This window comes from Rana temporaria, chromosome 3 (assembly GCF_905171775.1).
Source record: "Rana temporaria chromosome 3, aRanTem1.1, whole genome shotgun sequence".
NCBI lineage: Eukaryota > Metazoa > Chordata > Amphibia > Anura > Ranidae > Rana > Rana temporaria.
Genome location: NC_053491.1, coordinates 427,918,321 through 427,936,029, shown reverse-complemented (window position 1 = coordinate 427,936,029; position 17,709 = coordinate 427,918,321). Strand labels below are relative to the sequence as shown.

Here is a 17,709-nt window from a genome sequence, read left to right as displayed (position 1 = left end):
GGAGACAGCTCCTGATGACGCACATTTGTGTGAAACATGTAGAGCTACACTGTGAAGGGCTAGAGGTCTCTGCAGGTTTTGCGGCTCTGTATGTTAGTTTGAAAGTGGCATTTGTTTTTAAGCTGGTTGTTTTTATACTGGATATCTTAACCCTTTCCCGCCGAGCGTACGCATATATGTGTCCTCGGCTTTCGGGGGTTATACCGGGATGATGCCCACAGCTGCAGGCATCATCCCAATTGTTGGAGACTGAACATTGTTTCATGCTATGTTATACATTGCTTGGTTTATTTCCCTGTGTATTTGGAGTATGACCACTAGATGTCACTATACACAGATACTCTATCATAATGTTCTTGTGTTAACTATCTGTTACTGCATTTTCCTGTTATCTATGGTTGCTGTTCTTCTATATCTTGTGTGCTAACATGAGCACCATGCTCTCTGCTGTATGTCTCTTCAATACAAATGAATCCAAGTAAACTACAGCCATCCATATATGTCTGATTATTCTTTGCATCATCTGCACCAGCCAACAAAGGTTATGGGCCCAGACAACGTGAATCATCAGACAGCCGGAACAGAGGCCTAGTCTTCATCTGCACACCATCTTTGATCAAGCTGCGGAGGAAATCTGCTCTGAGGTATCCAGGCGCTTGGAATACGAGCAAGGTACATTAATCATGGCTAGCAGCGGGGATCTTAAACTGGGGATCACTAAGCTAAATAGTGACAACTACCAGATGTGGAAGTTCAAGATGGAGATGTTGCTGAGCAAAGATGACACATGGGATGTCCTCACCACAGACAGGCCGGATGTAGACAACCAGGAGTGGGATAAGAAAAACAGACAGGCAAGAGCCACAATAGCCCTACTGGTAGAAGATGAACAGCTTATCCACATAAAAGGGGAAGATACTGCCAAAGGTATGTGGAATGCACTCCGTAGATTACATGAGAGCTCTAGCTTAAACAACAAGTTATATTTACTAAGGAAGCTGTACCAGTCAAAACTGACTCCAGAAGGGGATATGCAAGAACATATAAGAAGCGTGCTGGAGATTGTTGCACAACTCAGGGACCTCGGAGAGGAGATCAAAGATAACCATGTGACAGCAATACTTTTATGCAGCCTGCCAGAGTCATACAACCCTCTGATTAATGCATTAGAGACAAGATCTGAAGCAGAACTCACATTACAGTTAGTGAAATCTCGACTTTCAGATGAATACAAGCGCAGAAAGGAGCAAACTTCTCACAGGCAAGAGAGCGATACAGGAGCAGCACTTAAAGCAACAGACACTAAGATGCCAAACTGGAAGGCCAAACTATGTTTCCGGTGTAACAGGGCTGGACATTTCAAGCGCGACTGTCCATTGTGGAGGAATGAGCAGAGGGAAAAAGATCCCAATCAGGCACTCATAACCATGATGAAAAACAACGACCAAGCAGCGTGGCACGGAACTTTTAAAGTGACAGATGCCGTCACCAACCATAAATGGTATATAGATTCTGGAGCAACAAGTCACATGACTAACGACAGAGAATTCTTTGTAGAGCTCAATCCAGACAAGAAAGAAGCCATATATCTTGCAGACGGGAGTTGCACAACTGCTGAAGGAACAGGACATGGAATAGTCACTTGTAAAAATGAGGATGGACAAGTGTTAAAAATACCAATGACGGATGTATTGTATGTTCCCGGACTCAATGGCGGCCTTATATCAGTCAGGCGACTGGCAAGCAAAGGACTAACCACAACGTTTAAAGGTGACCAATGCACTATCCAAGATGGGGAAAGAGTGATAGCAACAGCTAAAGCGGGCAAGCACCTTTATGAACTTGATGTTGTTGAGCAAGAAACAAAGCTCTGCACACATAAACACAAGAACTGTATTCATTTATGGCACAGACGTCTGGGCCACAGGCACCCCGACAGCATACAGGAGCTGGCCAGACGGGATTTAACGAAAGGCTTCAAGTTAACAGGCTGCCCAAACACGCTAAGGTGTGAATGCTGCATCAAGGCCAAAGCCACCAGAGTAACCCCACCAAAGGCAAGTGAAAGCAGAGCAACAAGACCGATCGACCTAATACACACAGATGTATGCGGGCCTATGAGAACAACCACCCCAGGAGGAAATAAATACATATTAACTTTTATAGACGACTACTCAAGGTTCACAGTGACATACCTAATGAAGAATAAGTCAGAAGTATTCGACAAGCTGAAGGACTATGTTACCAAAGTAAGCAATAAATTTCACAGAAAACCATTAGTACTCAGAAGTGATAATGGTGGGGAGTACACCAGGTTTCAAGTTGAGAATACACTCAGGGACCTAGGAATAGAACATCAAAAGACTGTCCCATATACTCCAGAGCAGAACAGGGTAGCAGAGAGGAAAAACAGATCCCTGACTGAAATGATCAGATGCATGTTGACTGATTCTGGACTCCCTGAAAAATATTGGGGAGAAGCAGCACAAACGGCCACCTACTTACAAAACAGATTACACTCCAAGGCAACAACCAAAACTCCATACGAGCTATGGCACAGTCGAAAACCAAGCATAGGACACCTCAAGGTATTTGGAAGCAAAGCTTTTGCTTACATTCCGGGAGAAAAGCGCAGCAAGCTCCAGAATCGAGCAATTGAAGGTGTCTTTGTTGGTTATGCCGACAACACCAAAGGATACAGAATCATAGACCCGAAGACCGATAAAGTGACAATCAGCAGCAGCGTAACATTTATCGAGGACCCGAGAAATGAAGTAACGGAGCCAGCCATGCCAAGAGCAGAAGAACCAAACAACGCTGAGCAGGTTTTCTTTCCTATGGAACGAACCCCCGAAAGTGATACTGTGTCACAGAAAAGACTGGAACAAACTGAACCAGCTAATGACGCTGAACCAAGACGCTCAGTGAGGGAAAACAAAGGTAAACCCCCCAACAGACTCTCGTACAAAGTAGAAACATCCTGCGTAAGAGAACCCACTTGTTGGAAAGACATAACACAACTCCCAGAGAGGGAAGCCAAGAGATGGATAAAGGCAGCTGAGGAAGAAATCATCTCACTACAGGACACGCAGGCTTGGGTACTAACGCAACTGCCGGCCGAAAAGAGGGCAATTGGGTGTAAATGGACTTTCAAGGTCAAGTACAACACTGATGGCACAGTTGAGAGATATAAAGCGAGACTCGTAGCCAAAGGATACTCCCAAAAATATGGAGAAGACTACGATGAGACATTTGCCCCAGTCGTCAAACATACCACAATCAGAGCTCTACTCACAGTTGCAACTACAAAACAAATGCTAGTAAAGCACTTTGATGTAAAAACCGCTTTCCTACACAGTGACTTAACAGAAGACATCTACATGGAGCAACCAGAGGGCTTTGTAGACCCACAAAAGCCAGAACAGGTGTGTAAACTTAAGAAGGGGATCTACGGGCTCAAGCAAGCAGCCAGAGCATGGAACATGAAGATTAATGAGGCGCTTTTGAGAGAATCCTTTCAGAGGAGCAAGGCCGATCCCTGCCTATACACCAAGAAACTAAATGGTAGGTGGATCTTTGTACTCATTTATGTAGATGATCTGTTAGTATGTTATGAGCAAGAAGGGGATTGTTCCAGACTGCTGGAGGTCTTAAACATGGACTTTGAAACAAAAGATCTGGGTGATGTCAAACACTTCCTAGGAATGCAGATAGAAAGAAAAGAAGATGGTAGTTTTCTTATTAACCAGAGTCACAAAATACAGGAAGTAATTGAAACTTTTGGGCTCAATGATGCCAAACCAGTCAACTCGCCTATGGAGACAAATTATCTTAAAGAATTAAACAACTCAATTAACCCCTTGCAAAATGACTCACAATTCAGAAGGGCAATGGGGAAGTTACTATACATTGCTACAGTGGCAAGGCCTGACATAGCTACAGCAGTGGGATTCTTATGCAGAAAAGTATCCCAGCCAACCCAGATGGACTGGAACGCAGCAAAAAGGATCATACGCTATTTGAAGGGAACAATAGACTTTAAACTGAAACTTTCATCAACAGGGAAGAGTGGTCTGACTGGATATGTGGATGCAGACTGGGCAGGTGACCCCAGTGATCGGAAATCCACCAGTGGACATCTGTTTCTATTTAAAGACAGCCTGATCAGCTGGACCACCAGAAAACAGTCCACAGTGACACTGTCCTCCACCGAAGCAGAATATGTGGCCGCATCACAAGCAGGGCAAGAGGTAATCTGGTTGAGACAATTGCTGGAAGATCTAGATCAGAACCAGAAAGAGTCCACGCCCATCTATGAGGACAATCAAGGATGTATAGCACTCGCACAGACAGAGCGGATAAACACGAGAACCAAACACATAGACGTGAGATATCACTTCTTAAGAGACTTGCAAGAGCAAGGACAGATGGATCTACGATACTGTCCCACTGAGGAAATGTTAGCAGACATCCTTACTAAGCCTTTGCCTGCAAAGAGACATATGGATCTAACAAGAAGAATCGGTTTGTCTAATTAAGCACTTCACAATGAGAAGGGGTGTTGGAGACTGAACATTGTTTCATGCTATGTTATACATTGCTTGGTTTATTTCCCTGTGTATTTGGAGTATGACCACTAGATGTCACTATACACAGATACTCTATCATAATGTTCTTGTGTTAACTATCTGTTACTGCATTTTCCTGTTATCTATGGTTGCTGTTCTTCTATATCTTGTGTGCTAACATGAGCACCATGCTCTCTGCTGTATGTCTCTTCAATACAAATGAATCCAAGTAAACTACAGCCATCCATATATGTCTGATTATTCTTTGCATCATCTGCACCAGCCAACACCGATACCATTGTTTAGAGCCGGCGATTGGCTATCCAGGCATAACAACCAATGCGGCTAAAAGCCGCTCGGTTGTTATGCCGGAGGAGCGGGAGGGGACATCCCCCCTCCGGCTCTCGCCACTCTGATCGGGCCTCCTGTCCCACCGTGAGACCCGATCCTCGATCCAGCGCCTCCAGTGTCCAGGCGCAGACTGAAACGAAGCTGTAAACGACTTTGATTCAGTCTCCGCAATGTAAACACGGAAGCAACGTCATGACGTCACTTCCGGGTTTCTCGGCTGCCAATGGCGCCGGATTTAAAAAAGTACACAATATTCAGATCTGAATACTTTGAAGTGCAAAGGAGGGATCGTGGGCCTTTTATATCCCCGATCCCTCCATAAAGAGTACCTGTCACCACCTATTACTGTCACAAGGGATGTTTACATTCCTTGTGACAGCAATAAAAGTGATCAAAATGTAAAAAAAACACAATTTAATATTATAAAAATATTTAAAAATTTTAAATTTTTTAAAAAGCGCCCCTCCCCTCCCCGCAAGCTCGCGCAACAAATAAAACGCATATGGAAGTCGCGCCCGCATATCAAAACGGTGTTTAAATCACACATGTGAGGTATCGCAGCGATCGTCAGAGCGAGAGCAATAACTCTAGCACTAGGCCTCCTCTGTATCTCTAACCTGGTAACCGTAAAAAAAGTTTAAAGCGTCGCCTATGAAGATTTTAAGGTACCGTAGTTTGTCACCATTCCACAAGTGCGTGCAATTATAAAGCATGACATGTTTGGTATCTATTTACTCGGCGTAACATCATCTTTCACATTATACAAAAAAATTGGGCTAACTTTACTTTTTCATTTTTTTAAAATTCAAAGTAAATTTTTCCCAAAAAGTTGTGTTTAAAACACCTCCGCACAAATACTGTGTGACATAAAATATTGCAACAATCGCCATTTTATTCTCTAGATTCTCTGCTCATCCATCGGCTCAGGGTGGGTCCTCCCGGCGAAGCCACTCCTCCCAGACCTCATCATGCATTTCCAACCTATCCTGTTGTCTATCTGTAATTGTTTCCATAAGTTCCACAACTTAGGTCTTTATGGGAGGGTGGGGAGCGCCTTTTCCAATGGATGGCAACCAGGCAACGGGCAGATGTGAGTATGTGCCTAAGCAGCTTTTTGGATGATTTGGAAATCTGTAGGGGTACCACCCCCAATAAAAATAGTTTTGGAGTCAAGGGGACCTGCACCCCAAAAAGACGGGATAGCAGGAGTTGTGTCTCCTTCCAAATGGGTACAATCTTGGGGCAGCTCCAGTAAATATGGTAGAGGGAGCCCTTGTCGCCCAGGCTGCGCCAGCACCTATCCGAGCAGGAGGGATAAATAACATGGAGCACATCTGTTGTCAAGTACCAAAAATAAAGAACTTTATACATGTTCTCCTTGTAGAGAGTACAGTAGGAGCTCTTTGCTGCCTGAGACCAGATCGTCCACCACGTTGCCTCCGGGATTTCTTTTCCCAGCGAAGCATGTAAGCATGCTTACCCTGGGCGTTGATGGAGTGGGAATTAAGCAACTGGTAGATATCAGATATCAAACCTCGGCGTGCTGTTCCCTCCAGAACTATGTCCTACAAAGGGGATGGCGCCGAAAACTGGAGGTTTGGGGAAAAGGATTGGGCATAGTGACGAATTTGCAGATAACCATAAAACACCTGGCGAGGTAAGTCATGTTTTTCCTGGAGTTGAGTAAATGATGGCAATTACTTTTATATGTTTTACACCCATAACAATATGAACTGTTTTTTTGTTGTTCTGACAAACTTCAGTTTGTGGTCAAATTTTTGTGCACACTTATAATTTTAGGGCTGCATTTTTGTTAATTTGGTTATCGGTGAACCATATATCTACACTTATTGCACACGGCTGCTTAAATTTCCCTGAAAGAATGCTGACTTTATTTGACTATTTTTATTTTGAAGTTAGATGCTGATTGGCCACTATGCACAGCTGCACCAGATTTTGCACTCTCCAGTTTTAGTAAATCAACCCCTCTGATTGTTCTTCAGCAACTAGACATGTGGAATTTGTTTAGTTCTGATTTTTTTTTCAACGAATTTAGCCAAATACGTTAATGCGAAAATATCCGAATTTTAGAATTTCCAAATTTTTCGGAAAATTCGGAAATCTGACATTTCGGAAATTCGAACATTCGAAATTTCGGAAATTCAGAAATAAGAATGAAAATCCAAAAATTCTAAAGAACGAAAATCCAAAAATAAGAACGAAAATCCAAAAATTCAAAAACCAGAACATTTTTAAATATTAAATAATAACTTACTAATAATAACTTAACTATTACTAACTATTAAATTATAGGTATTGGAATTTCCTTTCGAATCAAAATCAATGTTAGTGAACGTACCGAATGCAAATTTATCTGAAGTTTCGAATTATCCTTAATAACGGATGCTGTATCTAAACGAATGGAACATAACAAATTAATAATAATAAATAACAATAATAATAAAAAATTTAGTATTCATAATTTTTTTGACCCGTTCCATTTGTTTAGATGCAGCATTCTTTATTTCGTATCATTCTTAACTATAAATTTGAAAGGAAAGTCCAATACCTATAATTCAATAGTTAGTTAGTTATTATTAGTTAGTTATTATTTCTAATTTTTGGATTTTCTTTTTTTTCTAATTTTCGAATTTTCCTTTCTTATTTTCGGATTTTCTAATATCTGAATTTCTGATTTTTTTTTCTTTTTTTAATTTTCAGATTTCCAAATTTTCAAATTTTCATGATTATGAATTTTTATTGAATTTTCGAATTTACGAATTGTTTGAATTTATGAAAAAACTAACAAAAAAACAAACAAATTAGACTTAAACTAACACATTTTTGCACATGTCTACTACGCACATTAAAAACCAGATCAAGCTCACTTTAAGGAAGCCTGTAGACCCAACACCATGATACAGAGATCGCCACTGGAGGATCAATTTGTAAATCTGTATATGATGTACCGTTGTCATATTATGGAAATGTGAAATATTCTTATTAGAAATCATTTAAGGTCAAAGTAGGCTTTACAAACAGTAAACTCTTGATAGAGATTTTGCCTTCTCTACATTGTTCCATGAAAAGTTACCACTGTTTAAGATTTTATCTGTAGTGACTTAGTTCACCAAGAAGTTATAAGGAACAAACAGCTTATTGTAATAGTGGAACATAATGAAGTATTGAAGCGATAAGCTCTTCCAAGAGCTGTACTTATAGTAGGCTGTAAACAGAGCATATTGATATCAGCTGCAGTAGATTCAATTCACAAAGTATTAACATGTTCTTGACACTTGATAGAGCAGAAGAAGCTTCTAGGATGAATGGTGAAACTATTTCAAAATTACAAAACAAGGCCAGATGAATGTGACTACTGTATATTGTACTAGCTAATAGCTATAGCATGATCTGAATAAGTGAGAATCTTTAAGAACAATATAAAGATAAGATTATATATTTTTTAGCTGTTTTACTGACATTCAAATCTGATCAGAAATAACAGTCAACTTGTTTGAAAAAAAAAAAGACCATTATCGTAGTGTGTTAGCTTGGTGAATTAAATGTTTTTGAGCTGATTTATTACAAGAAGTTTAGAACATTCAGACAATAAATTGTGTGAACATTCACTTCAATTATCCAGTCATGTGGAAAGCAATTACTATTTAAATTTTTCATGTGCACATGATTATGTATTTAAATTGAACAGGAATTTTACATTTACAATTTGATCATTTAGGTCAGGCATGTCCAAAGTCCGGCCGCAGGCCAAATGTGGCCCCCCTGTTGATTTAATACGGCCCCCTGGGGATTTGGATATATATATTGTTTGTGGCCCCCAGGGCCACAAAAGATATATACCGTATTTATCGGCGCTGCCTTGGAGGGGACAGGGAGGGGGCAGGACGAGTGCCGTCAGATTACATGAAGAGAATCTCCTGTTTACTCAGCAGCGTCTGTATTGGAAGTTCTGTATCCTGGGATGCCATTGGACGACTGTTCTGTCTATCATAGGAGGCGGGACTTTGTATTAAAGAGGCCACAGAGTAAACAAGAGATTCTCCTGTTTGTACTCTGTCGGCACTCGTCCCGCCCCCCTCCCTCTGCCCTCTGAGGCTGCAGATGGGCATTGATCAGGCTGCACAGATGGCACATGTGAGGCTGCATTCAGGGCACATGTGAGGCTGCATTTATGGCAATGGTAAGCCTATGCGTGTTATACGCCGATAAATACAGAATTTCCAAATAACACGCCCAAACTCATCCTTGGTCCTGAGCAGAGCTCTGGGATTCATTGGGGCCACAAAAGAAATATATACAGTATATCCAAATAACACGCCCAAGCTCATCTCTTCACCACACACAACCACAAAGGCAAGAGAATTCTTGTTGGGCGGTGTATTAGTGCTCGGACAAACACACTTAGACCGAATTTTAATGGTTCAAAGAATGTCACGCAAAATAGTCGGCCCTCACGCATGTTCACTTTAAATCTGGCCCTCTTTGAAAGAAGTTTGGACACCCCTGATTTAGGTGAATATTCACACAATTAATTGCATGAAGATTCTCAACTTATCCCAAATGTGTTGATGAAGATATATTTATTAAAACACAGTGCATGATAAAAAGTGGATTTCCGGCCAAATATTGAAAACCTCAATTTGTTTAATGTTGTATTTAATCAAAATGAATGAAAAATATTTTAAACATTCCTAGTATAACTATATAAAATCTTTAAAATGTGCTTCCATAATGTCTTTGACACAATAAATCAGAGTGGGAGTGCCAATACTGTGGTGCAATTTGTCTCTATGTCATTACACAGTACTGCCATCCCACCAAGATTTAGGTGTTGGGATCTGGAGGAGGAGGTGATAAGGTGGCCTTACAGGATGGGGGAACAAGGAAGACCTCACCAGTTTGGTGATTTTCATTCATAGTCCAGTGAGTGGTTAAAAGGCAGGTGATAATGAACAGCAGTGTTTAATATCATATCTATAACACTCACAATTTGACAATCAAAACAATATTTCAGGAAGGATTCTGTTTCTACATGTTGCACTCCACAGGTTCGGAGAAAAGGAAGACTACATGGCATTTATGAATGGCTTCTTAGAGCAGTATTGGGATGGGATGTCGAACTTCCTGCAGACAGTGACAGATCCGGACAGTGAGGTGTCACCAGTCGGTTATGAGGGCAGCATTGATCTGGCCTATGAACTTGGTACACTCCACTACATGCTGTGTGGTATCTTTAAAGGAGTCCATCAGGTACATATTCAAATATCATGAATACAATTGTTAAATACAGCATAGTAGCCTACACTCAACATTCCATATGACTAAATATGATACATTATTTGTTCCTTCTGTGGTGTCGTTAGTATTATATGCTTGCAATAAAGCCCAAATTAAGTTTTATGTGTTTTATTCACCTTTAAAGTCCTAATATTATTTTAACTGATTTTCTCCTGGCAATGGCTTAAAGTATCTTGTTCTCCTAGTGGAAGTGGTACACTACCTGCTCTCCACAGGGTCGGTGCTACCACTAGGCAACTGCCTAGGAGCTCCTAGCCACTGGTCTCCCTCCGCATTTGCATGCTCTGCAGGCTGCAGCATATAACTAACTCTCAGGCAGCTGCTCCATTCGATCGGTAGTGTAATTAGAGGCGCAGTGCAGCACTAAAGCCAGGGCTAGAGGAAGCAGAACGATGTTTTCTGTATAGCGCCACCTCCTGTCACAAGGGTAGGGCAAAGGGGGGTGGGTCAGGGGTGGAGCCAATGGGGGCGGCAAAATGAGGTTTCACCTAGGGTGTCAAAAATCCTTGCACCAGCCCTGGCTCTCCAACTCCAGTGCTCTATGCTTGCAGAGACAAGTAACGGCCACACACGCCAACTCATAGGTTAACTATGGACTGCACTAGACAGTGTTGTCAAACTCTTGAGCCTCTTGAACTGTGCATTAACATTTAGACACACTGTCCAACTGCTATAATAGTAAAATGGAGAGGAGTCTATAAAAATGGAGGTAGTTAATGCAATGGTGTTGATTTAGTAACAGAGTAGGCCATGTTCACTTAGCAAAGTGAATTTTCAATAACTTAGTAAATGATGTAAAGATGAGTGAATGTGAATGAGTGTGAGCATCCATTTTGCTGGGATAGAGCACACATACTCTCCTGTAGATTCCAGCATTCACAACAATTTTCTGTCTCTGAATGGTTATATGTTGTTCAACATGTATCTAATGCCCCATACACACGATCGGAATTTCCAACAACAAATGTTCTATGTGAGCTTTTGGTCGGATATTCCGACCATGTGTAGGCTACATCGGACATTTGCTGTCGGAATTTCCAACAACAAATATTTGAGAGCTGGTTCTCAATTTTTCCGACAACAAAAGTTCTTGTCGGAAATTCTGATTGTGTGTATGCAATTCCGACACACAAAAAAACATGCATGCTCGAAATCATTTCGACGCATGCTCGGAATCATTGAACTTAATTTTTCTCAGCTCGTCGTAGTGTTGTACATCACCACGTTCTTGGCCTTCGTAATTTCTGACAATATTTGTGTGACTGTGTTTATGCAAGACAAATTTGAGCGAACATCCACACTTTGTTGTTGGAAATTCCGATTGTGTGTACGCGGCATAAGGCTGGCCATAAACTGTTAGGGCCAAATCCTCAGCCAGCGGGCGTAACGTAATTTTTCCTATTTAAGTTACACCGCCGCAAAATTTCTACCTAAGTGCCCGATCCACAAAGCACTTACCTAGAAATTTTGAGCGGTGTAACTTAAATCCGGCCGGCGCAAGGCGTTCCTCTTCTCCAGGGGGCGATTCCCATTTAAATGAGGCGCGCTCCCGCGCCGGCCGTACTGCGCATGCTCGTGACGTCATTTTCCCGACGTGCATAGTGCGAAATTACGTTACGTCGGGCTTTGGGGATTGCGACGGGACAATAAAGTTGCGTCGGGTAAAAAAAAAGATACGGCGCCAAAAAAAAAAATTTAAAATTAAAAAAAAATCGCGTCGCTAGCAAGAAAGGTCTGTTTTTACAAGGTGTAAAAAGTTTACACCTTGTAAAAGCAGCCCTAATTTTTCGTTTGCAAAATAAAACTTACGGAGAAAAAACGAAGCTGAAAAGCTTCGTGGATCTCCGTAAGTCCTAATTTGCATACCCGAGGCGGCATTTCGACGCAAAATGCCCCCAGCGGCGGATGCAGTACTGCATCCTAAGATCCGACAGTGTAATTCAATTACACATGTCGGATCTTCGTCCTAACTATGGGAAACTGATTCTGTGGATCAGTTCCATAGTTAGGACCAGGGATACGACGGAGTAACAGCAGTTACTCCGTCGTATCTCTTTTGAGGATTAGGCCCTTCGTTTTTTTTTATTCAGTCAGCGGGATGGAGAAATCCCCATTTTGGTTATGTTCCTTTGATAGAAGTTGATCAAACCATTGACTGTCGAGCGAAGATAGCCACATTCTGAATGTAATGCCGCGTACACACGATCAGTCCATCCGCTGAGAACGGACCGATGGACCGTTTTTATCAGTTAACCGATGAAGCTGACTGATGGTCCGTCGCGCCTACACACCATTGGTTAAAAAAACGATCGTGTCAGAACGCGGTGACGTAAAACATAACGACGTGCTGAAAAAAAAGAAAGTTCAATGCTTCCAAGTATGCATCGACTTGATTCTGAGCATGCGTGGATTTTTAACCAATGGTCGTGCCTACTAACGATTGGTTTTGTTCTATCGGTTAGGAGTCCATTGGTTGAATTAAAAACAAGTTGGCTTTTTTTTAACCGATGGTTAAATAACCGATGGCGCCCACACACGATCGGTTTTGACCGATGAAAACAGTCCATCAGACCATTCTCATGGGTTTAACCGATCGTGTGTACGCGGCATTATTCAATCAGCTGGTTTAAACCTTTCGAAAAAGTTGGGAATGCTATTGCCATCTGTGTCCCACTGGGAAGATTTCCATTGACTTCTTGTCAAACATTAAGTTTCCATTAAGTATTATCTGAATTCTAATAATAATGATTACAAGAGATGTTTACCATTTTAACCAGTCCAGAAATGTATAAAGTATTTTGAATTCTGGTTTTCAGCAAACCAAAGATCAACTGGAGCCATTGCCCACAATCCTCAAGGCCCTAGCAGAAGGTCTTCCTGTCCCAGAATGCATCACTCAGGATCAGAGGTAACAGGCACAATATAGATATGGTTGGTGCCATTTTTGGTGAAGATAAAGGCATTTAAAATCACAGGGACATTAACACAAAGATAACATATTTCATCAACTTCTTTAAACTTGGCTATAATAAAATCTCGGTCAATTTTAACAGATTAATAAAGCTTAATATTGTGTACTTTTTTCATTACTGTCTGCAGAAGCAGTGTTTGCATAGCTTGAAAAGCTGTCAGTCATTTCAACATTCAGTTTATTTTAAGTCTAGTCCAGACTCTGGTTACACCTATTTTTTAGTTATTATTTTTTGCCTTTTCTACAGTTCATATCAGGTAAAAAGGTAAAATACGCTCTCTGTAAACTTTTGGTGTTATATGCTATGTATTGCACAAGACACAACCAGTTTGATGGTGCTACTATTCACCTCCTTCTGGATTTTTCTTGCAGAACCCTCCACATGAGATGCCAAGTAAAGCCTCTGCTGGATAAAGTTAGGGACTGTGGTGGCACATATGTCTGGAGCTATGCTTTTGGTCTCACTATTCCCCTACACAATGACAGTATCTTTTTGAATAACCACAGGCAACTGCCGGATGTTTTCCGCTTTCTTGACATCTATCCCATTGACCTACCTGATTGGTTAGCATTGGCTAATATCCCCAATGATCCTCCACTCCCGCAACGGAGATATCGTAGGTCCTCTACCAGAAGCAACTCCAGACCACAGTGTACTGGTCCACTCTCTAGAGATCAATAATTTGATCTACGCTATCTTTACTATAGTGATCCTGTAATGCTACTTCTTTGGTTATCAGACCTGGTACTAAATTGTCGGGAATAAACAATCACCAATGACGCTTTACTTCCACTGCCTGTTCATGGCCCTGGATACCACATTTATAGCATGGAATTGCCCAATATTCTATGCTTGCTATCTTTCCATATATATTTTTATTTCCCTTGTTGTTGATCAGAGCTGAGAGCCTTAGACCCCTTTCACACTGAGGAGTTTTTCAGGCGGTACAGTGCTAAAAATAGCGCTGCTATACCGTCTGAAAAACTCCTTCACTGCATACTCAATGTGAAAGCCCGAGGGCTTTCACACTGAGGCGATGCGCTGGCAGGAGACAAAAAAACTCTCCTGTCAGCAGCATCTTTGGAGCGGTGAGAGGAGCGGCGTGTATACTGCTCCTTCCCATTTAAAACAATGGGAACCGCGGCAATACCGCCCACAATGCGCCTCTGCAGAGGCGCATTGCGGGCGGTATTAACCCTTTATCGGCCGCTAGCGGGGGTTAATACCGCCCCGCTAGCGGCCGAATCCTGTAGCAAATCCGACGGTATAGCGCTGCTATACCACCACCGCGGCTCCCGCCCCAGTCTGAAAGGGGCCTAAGGCTTGGGTATTGTTTAAATCCTTTATATATACCTATATTTTTTCATATAGTTGCTGGGTCTATAATATGACCTATTTCAAGCTCTGACAGCTCAGAAGTATCTTCATTGGTTTGGATTCCAAGAGGACCCTGGGGGGAAACCCCCAATTCACCCCCCCCCCAGCTTTAAATCTAGAGGTTGCTTTTTGCCCTCATACATATGTGATGTTTGTTAGTGTCCTTAATCCCACATTGGATACTTCACCAGGCAGAAGCTCTATTTCATACACCCAAATGAATAGACTGAAGAGATTTAGGGATTATCCTTCTATTCTGCAGCTTATAACTCCTACTCCCACATTGATTTTTGTTCTTGTAAGTCATTATGCCTTGACATACTACCTTCAAAGTAAGATTGACAACATATTGTGGCCCAATCATGCCCCTGGTGTATTTTTTATTTTCCCTACTTGATCTACCTAGTCATGACTGGACATGGAGACTGAACGACTCATTGTTGCAAGACTTATGTTTTGCAGAAATTTCGGAACCACTATTTCCAACTTCATTTCTGACCATGGCAATGACGATACCTCTGCCCCGATGCAATGGAAGGCATTAAAATGTGTGTTTTTATGCAGGGTCTTTGTTAAACATGGCTTTAGACTTTTGTTGCATAATATTATACTACAGGTTGTGTACTTTTGTGGGATGTTGTACACAATTATGGGGGAAAAAAATTAAAAATCATATTTGTTCAGTAGAAAGAAGTACAGACATTGGCATGAGAAGAAGTCAACTTTTTCCTGGAGAGGTTACCATATGAAGAATCACACCCCATTGTGTGCTTTTTCTACAGCCAGGAAGAGAGTGAAGAACCAGAGTACATGTTTCCAAAAGACATGAGAAATTTCCGACCTCTTGTGAAAAAGTGTCAGTCGCTCGGCAGCCTTATGAGGGAACAGCTGACTCCACTGCCGAAGATTGAGGAGAAGAAGAGCAAACGTCATGTTACCCGCACACAGAGTGTTCCTGCGCAGAGCAGACCAAGACGAGACCGCAGGACAAGGGCAGATGCTAACTCAGTAGCTGATAAAGATCAGGAGGATACTTCAAACACTGTAAAGGTGTCAAAAATAATGATATCATAAGTGCTGTTTGGATGTGTATGTAACAGCTACCACTTAATGGATTGTTGGGTTGACTTGCTAAAAAAGTAGAGGCCATTCAATTTGAAAAGTGGGCGATCATTTATGTAGCACCCTTGGGTTTAGTCAGGGGGCTCCTCACAAATTTACTTGCCAAGAGTAGTCATCTTGGTCAATTGATAGAGATCCATTGATTTCTCCCTAAGGCCTTGCTGCACTTTTCTCTTCTACCAGGTGGCCAGGAATTTGATGGTACTAAATATGAGAAAGGCAACCCAAGGTCTGGTTATGGGTATATGGGGTATCTCAGCCAATGGGCAGGGGTTTTCTTGAATCCCTTGGCCTGCTGGGAGAACCTGTATATTCGGGTGAGGTCAGGTGATCGTGCTGTGCCACCCGGACGGCTGTCTAGGTTGACATGTGTAGTATCCCCCGGGCTGCTAGGCTGGAGTTTGGGCCTATCCCAGGGGGGGCATCTGGCTGCCAGGGCCTACCCAGAAATAAGAGGGCAGCACAGGGTTGGGACTGTGGCTTGCAGTCCAACCGAAAATGAGGATTCTGTGGGCCGGTGAATCTGTCAGTGGTCGGAGGTAGGAGGGAAGCTGTCGCCACTAAGGGACCAACCACCTTTACCAAAGACCACAATAACTGAAGAAAGTACCGGAACCATATTCTCAACGAATGGGCACAGTGGAGAATTGGGAAACTTCAGGCGGTGATCAAGTCAGGGACCCAACCCGCGGAGGAGACGCTTGCAGAGCAGCCTTCTGAGACAAGCCAGGGACCTCGCCAGTTAGGAGGGGTGAAGCATGAGATGTATCTGAAGTGCCAAGCTAGAGACCGAGCAGGGAAACATGGGTGACTCTTGAGGGAGATACCACCACCAACCTTGGAGGAGCTTAAGGGATTCAGAGTCAGTGAATCAGTGGGTCTAGTGAGAGACCAGGAGCTCAGTATTGAAGAACTACAAGAGGCAGTTATAGTGGCGCTGAAAGAACTGTTACATTTGAGTTAGGAACTGTTAACCTCCCTGGCGGTGTTCCCGAGTCTGACGGGGTGAAATTTTTTGGCTACAATCGGTAACCCCGAGTCAGACTCGGGCTCGCCTCGCTGAATCCACAGGCTTGGTTTACTTACCTTGTCCCTGGATCCAGCGATGCCACCGCGCTGTGTGAGCGAGCGGGACCTCGCTCGATTCACACAGTGTCCTCCTGTGCCGCCGATCTCCGTTCCCTGCAACGTCACGACGCACGGGAGCGGAGAACGGTGCCAAATTCAAAAACGCAAACAAACACATTACATACAGTATACTGTAATCTTATAGATTACAGTACTGTATGTAAAAAATACACACCCCCCTTGTCCCTAGTGGTCTGCCCAGTGCCCTACATGTACTTTTATAAAATAAAAACTGTTTTTTTTGCCTGCAAACTGTAGATTGTCCATAGCAACCAAAAGTGTCCCTTTATGTCAAAAATGGTTTTAGAGCAGCTAGAAAACAGCGATAATAAATTATAATCACTTGCAGAATTGTGCGATAGCGATTTGTGGGGAAATTCGTCATAAAAAAATAAAAGTAATGACAGCGACAATTCTGCAACTGAGCAAATTTCAGTGATTTTGAGTTGATTACATTATTGAATAATTTTTATTATAATTATATTATTACTTGTTATAATTATTTATTATATTATAATTTATAATTTTGTTTTTTAAAAAAAATCAAACCCGGGATGCCTACTAGACTCTTGTTTGGTCAGATTTAAGTGAGTTATTCCTAAGAATTGCAGGCCTACAATATAAAACGCCAAATTTCCTTGCAAATAATGGTACCGCTTTCAGCACCTTTTTTCTGAAAGAATCATACCGCCAGGGAGGTTAAAGGACTGCTGCCATAGGACACAGCATTCCTGCATGTGCAGAAGTGGCGCCTTGCTGGGGCCTTTCCCTGCACGGCTGTCCTCTTATTGAAGTTTTAGAGTCTGCCAATTCGATCTCTAACTACTTAAGGGTATCCTGGCCCTAACCCTCTTTCCCCCAAAAATACAAAA

General features: G+C 42.1%; 1 protein-coding gene across 1 annotated transcript in view; it reads left to right on the top strand.

Moving 5' to 3' along the window:
- Positions 1-17,709, top strand: part of RASAL3 (RAS protein activator like 3) — an 83,599-nt gene that overhangs the window by 45,561 nt on the left and 20,329 nt on the right. Inside the window, exons 12-14 of the mRNA XM_040346281.1 lie at positions 9,989-10,190; positions 13,055-13,146; positions 15,370-15,637. Of these exons, the coding sequence (XP_040202215.1) occupies positions 9,989-10,190; positions 13,055-13,146; positions 15,370-15,637 (562 nt within the window). The remainder of the gene's footprint in view (positions 1-9,988; positions 10,191-13,054; positions 13,147-15,369; positions 15,638-17,709) is intronic.